Below are 14365 nucleotides of genomic sequence, written 5' to 3'. Positions count from 1 at the left end.
TAATTATATATATTTTATTTATTTCCCATTTAAATAAAGCAATGTTAATTCGGTTAACAATTTGTTTAGTTTTTCCCTTTAAAAAATAACAACAAGTACCTACAAGAATACCGTTAAAGTACCGGATCGATAAGCAGTATCGATAAGAGTAGTAGTACCGTAACAAACCTTAACGATACCCATCCCTAGATATTATACAAGTAAAGTGTTGAGAGTGAAATGTTGCTTTACGAATTTCAACACTTGATGTGGTCACATTGATTCCAATTTCAGTTACCTGTATTTGCCTAACTGAATTAGTTTAAAAAGAGAAAACATTTTGACTAAAAGTTGACTAAAATGTAATTTTTCATCGACTAAAAGTTGACAAAAATGTTTTCAGTTTTCATCGACTAAAACTGGACTAAAACTATGAAGGATAGAAATTACTAAAATGTGACTAAAACTAATAACCATTTTCGTCTAAAGACTAACACTAAATCAAAAATAGCTGCCAAAATGAACACGGCTACAGTATGGTCTGTAAGTTAGAAAATAAAGATGGGGAAAGGACACGCTTAGTTATCTTAGCATTGAGAGTGGGAGCAGGGTAAGGGTGCTAGCCTAGCTCTTCATTGGCTAATTAATCCTTCCAAAAACTGAAGTATAGAATATGAGGAATAGCTCTCATGATGTGCAATAATATTCTATACTTCAGTTTTTGGAAGGATTAATTAGCCAATGAAGAGCTAGGCTAGCACCCTTACTCTGCTCCCACTCTCAATGCTAAGATAACCAAGCGTGTCCTTTCTCCATCTTTATTTTCTAACTTACAGACCATACTGTAAAGGCACATTCTCCAGTATATTTTGCTAAGTTCTGTTCAATTGCTATTTCTAGCTCTGATACTTTAAATTCTGATATGCTGCATATTACTTGAGTAATTGATTTGAGCTTTGTTTACTTATTTTTATGTTTATTTATATTTCTTGTCAAATTTATATTTTATACATTTTAAAATTAGATATTGGTTTTTAAAATGGCTTTAAAAAGACTTAGATATTATTTTTACAACTTAATTCCTGTTATTTTGTTTATGTGTGCACCAATACACACCAAAGCAAATTCTTTGCATTGATTCACAACCTGACTGATGTACTTTCCCCCGCTGTGGGACTGATACAGGATTTCTGATTTTGATGCTGATGATTTTCCGGTTTTATTTTATGGTGATGAAAACATTCCCAATAGTCAGGACCCAGAGACTCACCTCCCCAGTTCTCCAGGCTGTAGAGGTTGTTGAAGTTGTGGCTGACAAACGGCGAGATCTTCTTCAGGTCGTGGGTCCGAACCCTTGTTGCCAGGAGCGACTGGTGGGCATCCCTGAAGGTGGTATCCATTAGCAACATACCCTGGTGGGCACGGACAGCCTTGGCGAATCCCTCCGGACCGTCACGCAGCAACACGTCGCGGAAACCTAGCGGAGGGTCTCCTGATGGGGAGGAGGGAGAAAAATATGGATAAGAAGATTAATGTGGGGGTAAAAAGAGAGTCAGAAATCAAAGGGAAATAGTTTTGTGGTGTGTGAGAAATCCACATCAGATCAAGCTACCAGACTGTGCAGAAACGGATAATAAAGACTGCATTTATAACTGAAAATAGATATATAAATTGATGCTGCAACATAAGTAGATCACAATAAAGAAGTTGTTATTTTTCTCTATTTAATTATAATAAAGTGAATTGATATGGCCTTGGACTTTGCAAAACTGGACATATCAAGAAACCCTTTATTTCTCCAGTTTATGGGCTCTCAGACTTCAGACCCTGCATAGTGCCGGGCAAGATGAACACTACCATACTGTAACAAGCACCCCTTCACAGGTAAACGGATGTTATTGACACTGAGTTCCCTCTCAAGTCGTGCTGTGAACAAGTCCAGCACTCTTCATAACTCCCACTAATGACGTGGACAGGGCCTTCACTAATACAGAAAAATAAGCCCTGAAGCCGGATTATTAAACACATCACCCACCGATTTGTAAAAATGTCTTTCTCCGGCTGACACTGACACTTATCGTCATGATCGGCTACAAAAAGTAAGCAGCACCTGGTGTACAACAAGGGACTGTACAGTCGCCACCTGAAGGCGATCTGTTCCAGGATGGCAACTATTTCAATTCTCACAAATCTCAATTTATTTCAGACTTTTCCATCATGTCACTCTGTTTTTAGATGACACAATTCCTCATCATGCATAAAAAAAAATAGAACAAAAAATATATATTTGTACCCATTTCAGCCTGTTTTCTTTGATATTGATTTTCCAAAGTCATAAGGATTAATCTCATGCGTCATTGTAATATATTTTACCCTAAACCACAAATGTAAACCTCAGGATTTCCCAAAAAGGAAATGTCATGTATCATAAAAGTAATAGGATTCCTGACCATACATGTCTCACCAAAAAATAGTGCCAATCCAGTTTTTTGACATATTTGAATTGCCACATAGAAATGTCAAACTCCTGGCTAAATCAAATTTCTTGAAAACCAGGTATGGTTCATCCCCTGGGGACAATAAATATATATTTTAAAAAAATAGTTCCAATCCATCCAGTTAATATTAAGATATTTAACAGTTTAAATGGAAATGTGTATTTCTTAGAAGGGCTAGATAACATGTCACCAAACTCAGTAGGGTTTATCCAATGAAGACCATGAATGTTGCTACAGAATCTCATAACTCCATCTTATAGTTATTTCAGTCTTGACCGTAGTGATGTAGCATCGTGGCCTATGAAGGCATGACAATGACCTGCATCTGGCAGATACACAAGAGAAAAAAATCACATGTATATCCATTAAGTATGTTCCAGAAACCTTGCTGTATGCCCCCATTAGGAACCCAGGATGAACCCTGTTGGACATGCTGCCATTAAATAAGTGTTTCTGGTTAGCATACAAGACTGTTATGTCACATACAGTTAGAATTAACATGGACTGTCAACGCTAAAAGCCTGAACGAGGAGGAATGGAAACAACTGCTGCGCAATCCCCATGACACATGCTTATGTTTCCAGTTCATAAAAGCGAAATAGTCCTTAAAACAAACAAATTAAACAATACAGAGACCTTCTGTTCTCACCCTGCTCCCTCCTCTCCATGCCTGGCAATTAAACACAAGCACAACCAGAGGCATTCACATATTGGAAGTCAAATTGGGATCTATTTTTGCCCTTGTGTGCGCGATCATCAATCAATTAGACTAGTTAATGAGGTACTATCTGCCCGCTTAGTTGTCCTCCACTCACGGCTCCTCCCTCCCTCTCTCTCAATATTCGCTCTTGACCTTTTATTGTTGTACTTCATCCCTGAAAACAAATTATCTCTGCCATCATTTTCTCTAAGGCCGGTCTGAGCAGAATGACGCACGCACGCACGCACGCACGCACGCACGCACGCACGCACGCACGCACGCACGCACGCACGCTAGATGAGCTCTGTGAAATCTCATCGCTGCAGCAAATAGATACGGACACTTTGAACTTATCAAGATCTGTGTATAATACGGCGGCGTGGGAAACACACCCACACAGAAAAATGATTTACACTTAAAGTCTTTCACAATTTGTCTCGCAGTCTTACAAAGTTGCTTTCTATGTTTTACTCATCTTTGACACATCGAGGACACATGAGGGCATCTGTAGTGGGACAACACTGAATATACAGTAGCACAGTGACAGTTTCCTATAGGAAGGTGAGTGGATTAATGTGCGTGTCAGATCATACATGCAGAAACAGAGAGCGCTAGAGACATGAAAGTCCCATGGGTGATGTATATGATAATTGACCCATTTACACACAAACTTTCCCTAGCATTGAAAACACGTTACTCCCACTCACTTCCCTCCTCCTTATCTCAGATCAGTTCATTGCCTACCTCTTCACCTGTCTGCTCCTCTGTTCCCTCTCTCCTCCTCCTATAGCTTCACATAATCAGTTTATAGTAGTAGATGGAGCGACTTCTCACAGATACTCCTTTATTTGTGATAACAGCCTGCCTCCTGAGAACCTTTAACTGTCAGATCCTGGTGGAGCTGCTACATGTAATCAGTGCTTTATTAACAGGGGTGCACATAACTTTTTTGCCCTGGTTCTCAAAGGAGCACCTGGAGATGTTGCTTGGTGCTCATCCTTAAAATGAAATAAACCGTAACTTTTGAGGGGGTCTTTATTTGCCAGACACACGGCACTGAACACACATGCAGAGGTGAACACAAGACAACATTAGCACGACCAGTAATCCTACAAGCTGTCATCACTACCCTCCTGACTGTCAGACATGGTAGCTGATGATGTAGGCCTACTTCTTTCTCTCTGGTTGAGTCTGTGATTACTGTAGCTGCTTGCATCCACAAGTCAACAGCTGGGTTTGGGTCGAAAGTCTCTGTTGTCATCTTAGACAAGTGGATGTAATCAAATAAGTATGTGAACATAACCAATAACTTACCATAGCCAATAACAAATTAATGTAACTTATTTTATTTGTGTTGTGTTACCTTAACATTTATTTATTTATGCATTTTTTTTTATCTCCAGTTTTAAAGGATATTTTTGGTTACTGTCCTGTAGTATACATTGGAATGATTTCAAACCTGTTTATCCCAATAATTATAAAGGAGTGCCTTGGAAATATGTGTTTACATAAATTGTGACCAAACCGTTTGAACTTAGACAAAAGTGAACTATCTAAACACTCAGAGTCATTTACCTCACTGAGCTGTAGTATCAGCCTCTCAGTCTGACTGGAGAGGACTCTCCCTCCACATTATTGTAGAAACATCTTCTTCTTATATCCGTTAGAGCAGCTAGCACGGCACTAGATTATAATAACAACAGTGCTGGTACCGGTGCACCCTCCCTCTCTCCCTCGCATTTTGGCTGTGAGCTGCGGGCGCCAGATAAGCCAACATCCCCCATTTTCATCACTTACAGCGCCCATCGTACAGGGCAAATGAAACGTGTAACCGGGGTGAAAAGGGTGTTACATTTACTTAATTATGAATATTGTTACATCAAGGCCGAAAATTAGGATGAGCCCCAACGGTCAAAATGTTTTTTTCCCTCCCAGAGCTGCCAGCGCAGCGACTCCCCAAGTCTGGCGCCCTAGGCGAACATCTAGCCCAGGGTTGCCCAACCTTTTTTGAACCGAGAGCTACTTTTAAAGTTGCCAGTCTGCCGAGATCTACCAGTCCAAATAGAGAGGCGTAGCCATTACTGACAGCCTACTACCAGGTAAATACACACTTCTACTTGTATAAAACTGACCTTTGTACAATGAATACTTCATAAAATACTGCAGATCCTTTATCTTACCTCTTTCTAATCTACACACATACAAGTATTTTACTGAAGTTACACAACAGTGTTGATACAGAGTTGGAGTTTATTCACACCTCACTACAGTGGGTAATGTTTTCAAGAAACATTGAACAGTGCTGCCACATATGACACAGGGAAAAAAGAAAAGACTGAACCCTTTCTTTGCCATTATATAAAAATAGTGTTGCTACAAAATTATAAATGAGGCTTACTAATAAGACAACTCAGATCTGAAGCTACACAGGAATCTGCTGCCAAAGTGCAATAAAAAAGACACAATTAATAGAATCCCTTTTTTGTTGCATTTTAGTAGAGTATAAAAAGAAATGCCTTTAAAATAGGATGCAAGCAACACTAGTTTCTTAACTGAATTGATAATAGACTATACTCAATTTAAGTTTGCATTCTTATACCATTTTGTACAATAATTATAATGAATAAGTTCAAACAAACTAAAACTTACAGCTGATTAATAACGGTATCTAACTTGAGTTTTTATTATATCAAAAACCTGTTGAAATGCTACTGTTATTTTTACTGTCCCCAAAAAGCGCGTCGGCAGCCTCCAGGAATGCTTCTTTCACAACTTCGCCATCTTTGAAAGACTTCATGTGTTTCGCAAGAACGTGACTGACACGATAAGATGCTATGGTAGCAGCCTTGCTCTTGTTGTTGGGCCTGGAGAAAATGGACTGCTGTGCATTTAGCTGTCCTTTCAGGCCCCTCCCCTTTTGGGAGCGTAGGGCAGAATCAGGAGGGAATTCCGTCTCGTAGCGTTTGTGCACTGTTTTGAAATGCCGCTCCTAAATTACCCTTCTTCGATAAAGCCACGCTCGCATTGCAGATGAGACAGATGGACTTTGAATTGGAATAGATACAAAAATAATCATCCTCCCACTCAGAGTGAACATTATATATTTTGGTATTTTTTGCTTCTGCCATAATTGCGGTCTTGTGTGACTGTCACTCCTGTTGACACGGACAACGTCAGCGAAATAGTGCCCACTCCCGACCAGCCACGCCCCGACACATGGTGTCTAGCCGGTCAATCACAAAGCTTTGATGCGTTCAAGTGCATTATTCTGGCACAGGAAGATTATGTTATAGGACATTAACGATAAAACAGAATATTGTTGTTCTATTTTTAGACACATCTCGCGATCGACTGGGAATCTCCCCGCGATCGACCGGTCGATCGCGATCGACTGGTTGGGCACCCCTGATCTAGCCAGTGCTACGGGCCGGCCCTGAGTTCATATCATGGTTCATATGCAACTCGCAAATATCAATATCTTTCTCTCTCTCTCTCTCTCTCTCTCTCTCTTCTCTCTCTCTCATCTATCCTCTATTTTCTCTTTTCTCTTTTCCCTTCTCTCTCTCCCTCTCTCAATGTTGGTACGCAAATGCGCTTTGTTTCAAATGACCCGGTGCTCTTTTTTTGGCGGAGGTGCGCATGCGCACCTGCGCACCAGTTATGTGCAGCCCTGTTTATTAAAGTCAGGTGTGCTGCAACAGCTCATCAAATTACACCCATACAAGGCAGCTAGATGTTAGTATGAGCTGTAAGATACGTGTAGCCTATTGTCGGCTACAGAGACGTTTAATCATTCTGAATTTAGAAAATAAATACTTGGTTTTGCAATTATTTGATTTGTCTATGTATTTATTTCGTTCAATCAATATAAATTAGAGTCTACCAATTTTGTGACACATCTGCTTATTTTGATATATTTTCTAAAATAAAACAAATATTTTAGTATTTGTGAATGTGGATAACGCATAGTAGGAAAATAAAAAATAAATATAAAAAATATAAAATAAATATTTTACATTGTGATATGAATATTTTCCTTTGAGTCAAGAAAATGCCTTTTTTTAACCACCAGAAATACAAACTTGTTTTCCATATGTCTATATTAAAATCCTGTCATGTTTTCTTAATGAAATTCTGGGTATGTGTATTTGCTATTTAAATGTCATAAGACAATTATCATTTCAATTCTCTTTTAATGGACTGAGACTGATGGGACTTATGTTTTGTTTATCCCTATGTGCATTTCTGCTCCATTAAAACTAAAAGCAGAAGAATAACATTTAAAAAAAAAAAAAAGTCCTCCCTTACTTCTTCAGGTCTTTACATTCAATTTAGTTGTTGCTTTCTATTCGCCATAACTGCTCAAATCCAGCCTGCTGAAAACTTTTAAGTGGCATTACTGTTCAAGGACATAATTTGTTTTCCTCCACAAAGTTCTATGGGAAGTGAGCAACACACAAACTGAGAGGAACTGTTTCAAGAACAAAGACAAAAATAAGTTACCTTGCAGAACACACACCCAGAGTATCTTGAGGTTTCAGAAAGCCACATTTAAGACTCTTTATGACTCATTTTAAGCTACCTGGAAATGAGTTCTGGAGCGAAACAAAACAACAAATACAGCCCTTTCTGTTTGAAGATGGCTAATGAAAGCATCAAAAACTCTAGGCAGGGAAGAAAGAAGAATAAAAACAGAAAATTAATTAAAGAAATTAAGTATGTTTGTGCACAGATTTTGCACATTTGACTACAAACTACCCTTCTACTTTAATCCTAAGAATAGAAACGCAGGCCACAAGTGGACAAAAGCGGTCTGTCATTTTTATTAGTCATTATTCCTAAAGCTAGCTCAGAGGCATCTGGTGATTAACCTCTAGATGTCCTCCATTAAATAAATCCAGACAATAATTGGAACAAGGTGTACTTGGACACCATCAACGAGGCACCAGCAATCAGCCTTCACAGGAACGTTTTACAATACAAACCCTAATTAGAAAATAATAGCCTTTCAGTACTTCACATGTCCTGTCAGGACCCCATTGGCCTTCATTTCAGGAGCACTTCCTCCCTTCTGTCCTCAGTGTGGAGGGAACTCCCCAAGAGGAGATTCACTCCTCCTTCACCTTATCTGTATGTGCTGTTTTGACACTTTCTGATCTTTGCTCCTTAGCAAAAGTCCTTTTTGAGAATGTATTCTTATAAAAAACACTCACAATAAATTGATCATAGTTAACTTACGAATAACTAAAAGCGAAATCAACAAAGTATTGAAACCTCTCAAATCAAATGAGACTGTTTTTTTTGTAGACAATTTAAATGGTTTTGCAATCTTTTATGCCAAATGTGATTGGCCCACTAGTAACCCATACATGTGATGAAGTCAGCCAAGGTCTATTACGGCCCCTACACACGGCGGCGTGCGTTGCCGCTTCAACGCTTCTGCCCATTCACTTTGAATGGGGTGACGTCACGATTCGCCGAACTGCATTGTGGGAGCAAAGCGTAGCTTCTCTCGCGGTGCTCACTGCAAAAGTAGAGCAATGTTCTACTTTTGACGCCTCGATGGAGGCGTCAGCCAATCGAATCATATGCCAGTACAAGCTCTAGCCCAGGGGTGGCCAACTAGTCAGAGGTTAAGAGCCACATTTTTTCTATGTTACTGCAAAGAGCCACATCAAACACACAGGCACTGATACCGCTTGTTTCCGTTTTTTTGTTTTCTGGAGACAAGATTTCAACCACGTCACTGATGCATTTTTGTGGCATTGGGATATATTTTTTTTAAATCCTCTGGAGCAGAGAGAGGAGCTGTGGATTATTGTTATTGATTAATGCATCAGTGTTTCTTAGGGTCAAAAACACTAAATTCACAACTTAAAATGAAAGCGTTTAGTTTATTTAATAAAAGAGCACATGTTCAATGTGAAAAGTGACAGTAGTTATAGATTATTTGCAATTTGGTGCTATATATATTTTTTTTTAAAAATTATATATATTTTTTAAACACCTTGAATTTCAGGGGGGGGCGCGGGGCTCCGTTGGCGGGGCGCAGCGCCCCTCCAAAACAATGGTAGGGGAAACACTGGATAGTGTTTAATCAACGATAGGTTTCCCCCCCTCAAAGGTGATTGGTTCACTGCATCGCAGGTATTATTGTGATTGGCTCTTGGGCCACATCAAAATTAGACTTGCTGTCATCCTCTCATACTGACACCTGACACCACACATAGCCTACACACCGGGAGCCGGGACGAAAGTAACACGGGACGAAAGTAACGGAGCGATTTTATCCGAGCCCAAACAACTTTGACGGGCCAAATTACGTTAATACTTAACAGACCTACTAAATATCAGGTTTAACTGTCAGGAGTAGCTAGTGTTGTCACGATACCAACATTTTGGTTTCGATACCAAGTCAAGAATTGCGATTCCGATTATTTTTCGATACTTTTCTTAAAAAACAGTCTTAAATGTAATTATTGTGCTTTATTTCACACCAGAACCATAACCATAACACAAACTTTTAAACAATGAGAACAATAAATTAAATAAATGACAAGATTTCCTATTAAATACAATTAATACATTTCTTACAGACAGGCCTCGTGGTGTCCGTAGGCTTGCCCTCACCGTCAGAGATATAGCTCAAATACTTCCAAATTTCGCTTCTGGCGTCTTTTTTGTCAACAAGCCGAGGCGCAGCGGCAGTTGCACTCCCACTTGCAGCCATGCTTCTCGTTTTCTCACATGCTCTGGCAGCTAGCGCGTGCACGAGAGAGGGGAGGGACTTAGAGCGTGCTTGAGAGGGGCGGGACTGCAGGCACGGCTGCAGTGCAGGGAGTGGAAGCAGAGCGCTGAACACACACGGCTCTTATTAAAACGGCGCTTTCTCACCGGAGTACTTTCCCCCGTCATTCTTAAAGTACCGATACTAATGAAACGGAGGAATCGTAACATTTTTAAGGGCAGGGTATCGCGGTACCTTTCAAGTATCGGTACACCGTGCAACACTAGTCAGGAGTCAGTGTCTCTCCCCCAAACTCACACATATACAAATCGATATGAACTGAAGAGCCGCATGAAACTAGGCAAAGAGCCGCATGCGGCTCGAGAGCCCGCGTGCTTGTGTGTCTGGGGCGGGAGATTCATGTGATTGGTTGTTGGTCGAGTTTCAGCCCCCCCCCTCCGGCAAGCGACAACGCACGCCGCCGTGCAACCCTGTCTCCTAAAAATTACGTTCCCACAGAACTAAACTGCATTCTCAATTACGTTTAGCTAGAAACGTATTTTCTCCCACGTTACGTTTGTTATGAACGTATCCCTGTCTCCTAAAAATTACGTTCCCACAGAACTAAACTGCATTCTCAATTACGTTTAGCTAGAAACGTATTTTCTCCCACGTTACGTTTGTTATGAACGTATCTTAAATACGTTTATTTTCTACATATCTTCTAGAAACGTATTTTCTCCCACGTTACATTCGTTATGAACGTATCTTAAATACGTTTATTTTCTACATATCTTCTAGAAACATATCTTCTCCCACGTTACGTTCGTTATGAACGTATCTTAAATACGTTTATTTTCTACATATCTTCTAGAAACGTATTTTCTCCCACGTTACATTCGTTATGAACGTATCTTAAATAAGTTTATTTTCTACATATCTTTGCCATTCATTGCCTTGCTTATAATAATGATAATAGTCATTTATAAATATCATTTTAGAGCACACATTTGAAATCGAGAATAGGGCTCGATATATGGTTAAATTAAAATCAGTAGGCGAGGCTGTAATTTCGGCAGCTGTTACTCTCATGAGCGAGGCAGAAAATAATAGTTTTAACATGACAAAAAGCTGCTGTGTCGTTTATTGCAACTCAAAGATTAAAACAAATCCAGAGTTACTTGTTTCTGTACTTCCTCTAAGAAGAAAGGACAGTAAAAGAAGAGCTCTGTGGCTTCAGGCTTGATCGCCGTTCAAATGACAGCGTTGGTTTCCCCAAAAGTGGGCGGGGCTGTAAAGTGACGTTTTACTATCATCTATTATTCAAAACCATTCTATTTATTCTAACGTAAATTACATGCCAGTGTTTTATCTTTTTATTTATTTGTTTTTATTTTAAATCGTATAATGTCGGACTTTTTTCCCGTCTGTGAGGAAAATAAATGGGGTTTAGAGCCTCAAAATACTGAAATCTGTATTTTTTAAAAATCTTTTCCTTCTAATTTGTTATTCTTTTCTAAATAACACACTGTTATTTACTCAACCATAACACACAATTATCCTTGTTTTTATTTATTCGTTTAATTCTATAATCTTGGGCTTTTTAGCCGTAAATAAAGTCACCGGAAACAGACGGGACATTTCGAGCGATACACACCACAAACCCACCGAACTGATTACCCAAGATCCTCAGCTTGAAGCTCGTTGATTGGATGTTTTAGCCGCAATAAACGCTGGGATATGGTGTTAATAAGTTGTGATATCCGAAAACGAAAAATAAAATAATACCTAATTCAGAGTGTTCTTGCTTTTCTCTTTGGAAGTCATCACATAACGGCATTGTAATACACGGTTCGGCTGCATTAAATATTATACATCTGCCGTAGTTCTTTATTTATAGAGCCCTGATGAGAAGACTTCTAGACAAACATGAGGAACTGCCGCCAAAACTGAATACTTGATGTGGATCATCAATTCGGCTGACTTTTATATTTGATCCAATTGGTAGATAATAGGTTATATTTACACCATAACGGTGCACAGCTGATAGAAAAGGACTTGTAGTTTTTAAAGATATTACTGATTTTCTTTGAATATAAGAATGTAAATACTGAGTTGAGAGAATAGTCAGGGGATTTGGGTGATGGGAGACACATCTATGGATTCAGAATTTCAATAGCGTACCATTAAATGACGGATATACCTTTCTGTCTGTGATGTTTTACAAATCAGATATTAATGTGTAGAAGTAAAACATGTGAAATAATATAGCAATATCCTGTAAAATTATGTAAAAACATGAATAAAACTACACATCTTCAGATGTTATACATACATAAGTGTTCTACACTAATAATACAAAGTTATTATTAGTATGCTGTGTGTATCTTGTGTGCACCGCCTAGTGGTTAAAGCACGTTATTGAATTATTTTTGTTGAATAATGTTATTTGATGAAAACAATATTAAGAGTACATACTTTCATAGGGGGAAAGTAGAAGGTCAATGATAGAAATATAGAATATAAAAAGTCAAGAAGATACTATAAGTGATCTTTACAATAAAACAGTTTAGTGCCGGATGTACAAAGATATTAATAGGAGGATGTGCAAAACAGAAAAACGAATTAACTTTTATTAACACATTAAAGAATACTTTAGGTTAAGGTCTTATTTTAAACAAGAAAAAAGCTTTGGGGGTATCTATCTACCTTTGAATATTAAGCCTGACAAAGTACTTAACGTCTAATATATTGCTTTCCTGCAATGTTAACTATGTTGAAGCACTTCTTTTAACTGATATTATACACATTAATTATACTCGTATGTATGTAGATAGAATAAGAAATGTGCAGAATATGACAGTTTAATGGTGGAGGTACACACATATTGATAGATGTCTTGTAATGCGCTGTTGAGGAACCTGCGACCCAAGTTGTGTATATGATCAATAAACCTTAGAAAATCTTGAAATCTTGAAAGGGATGTGCAAAATAGCCATTATACAGTTTTTAATTAACTATTAGTAGAGAATAACGAGTAATGAATATACTTTATAGAGATCTGCAGATAAATGTTTCGTCTTCTCAAGCACCACCTATCAAATATCTCTCCTGATTGTTGGCACTTGACAATCACCTTCCCTGAATTTTACTCAGGTGTAACTAAAGTCTGCTTTAAGGGTTGTTTATATTTCACATCATTAATCAGAATCTGCAAAGTAACTAAACTAAATGTAGTGGAGTAAAAATACCAGGTTAACCTCTGAATTGTAGTGGAGTAGAATTACAAAGTAAGCTGTCGTGTGGGTATATATTAATGCTGCCCATTATGGATATAAGCGATTTTTACCCATTTAGTAATTACATGTTTTAAATGTGTACACACCAATGTGTTTCCTATCGCCTAAACCTCCAGGGCTGTACACAGTTTAATACTGGCAACTTCTAATTTTGGGAAAAACGTCTTTTAAAACTACAATTCCCAGTAGATACGTGCCATAGAGAACATGTTGCGAAACACAATAGCCAGCATGTGTATTTCTCGGGGGGCGTTCGAGTCCAGTTTTGAATAGTCTGCCGTGGTTTCGTTCCATTTCAAAGAGCTTGACGCTCGGCGTAACCTTGGCGCACTACCACTCCAACATCACGGGGTTTGTCAACGGGACTGTAGTCCCAAACGATAGCTGGGGATTATGGGTAATGTAGTGTCTTCGGCCATCCTAAATCTCGAAATGTCCCGTCTGTTTCTGGTGACTTTATTTACGGCTAAAAAGCCCAAGATTATAGAATTGAACAAATAAATAAAAACAAGGATAATTGTGTGTTATTGTTGAGTAAATAACAGTGTGTTATTTAGAAAAGAATAACAAATTAGAAGGAAAAGATTTAAAAAAATACAGATTTCAGTATTTTGAGGCTCTAAACCCCATTTATTTTCCTCACAGACGTTTATACGATTTAAAATAAAAACAAATAAATAAAAAGATAAAACACTGGCATGTAATTTACGTTAGAATACATAGAATGGTTTTGAATAATAGATGATAGTAAAATCTACGTCACTTTACAGCTCCGCCCACTTTTGGGGAAACCAACGCTGTCATTTGAACGGCGATCAAGCCTGAAGCCACAGAGCTCTTCTTTTACTGTCTTTTCTTCTTAGAGGAAGTACAGAAACACGTAACTCTGGATTTGTTTTAATGTTTGAGGTATACGACACAGCAGCTTTTTGTCATGTTAAAACTATTATTTTCTGCCTCGCTCATGAGAGTAACAGCTGGCGAAATTACAGCCTCGCCTACTGATTTAACCATATATCGAGCCTGATTCTCGATTTCAAAGGTGTGCTCTAAAATGATATTTATAAATGACTATTATCATTATTATAAGCAAGATAATAAATGGCAAAGATATGTAGAAAATAAACGTATTTAAGATACGTTCATAAGGAACGTAACGTGG

The 14365-nt window shown here is 38.4% G+C and overlaps 1 protein-coding gene across 1 annotated transcript in view; it reads right to left on the bottom strand.

The window, feature by feature from the left end:
* Positions 1-14365, bottom strand: part of pcxb (pyruvate carboxylase b) — a 344298-nt gene that overhangs the window by 63665 nt on the left and 266268 nt on the right. Inside the window, 1 exon segment of the mRNA XM_034224887.1 lies at positions 1250-1471. Within this exon segment, the coding sequence (XP_034080778.1) occupies positions 1250-1471 (222 nt within the window).

This window comes from Gymnodraco acuticeps, unplaced genomic scaffold (assembly GCF_902827175.1).
Source record: "Gymnodraco acuticeps unplaced genomic scaffold, fGymAcu1.1, whole genome shotgun sequence".
In the NCBI taxonomy this organism is placed as follows: domain Eukaryota; kingdom Metazoa; phylum Chordata; class Actinopteri; order Perciformes; family Bathydraconidae; genus Gymnodraco; species Gymnodraco acuticeps.
This window is presented reverse-complemented; position numbering and strand designations above follow the sequence as displayed.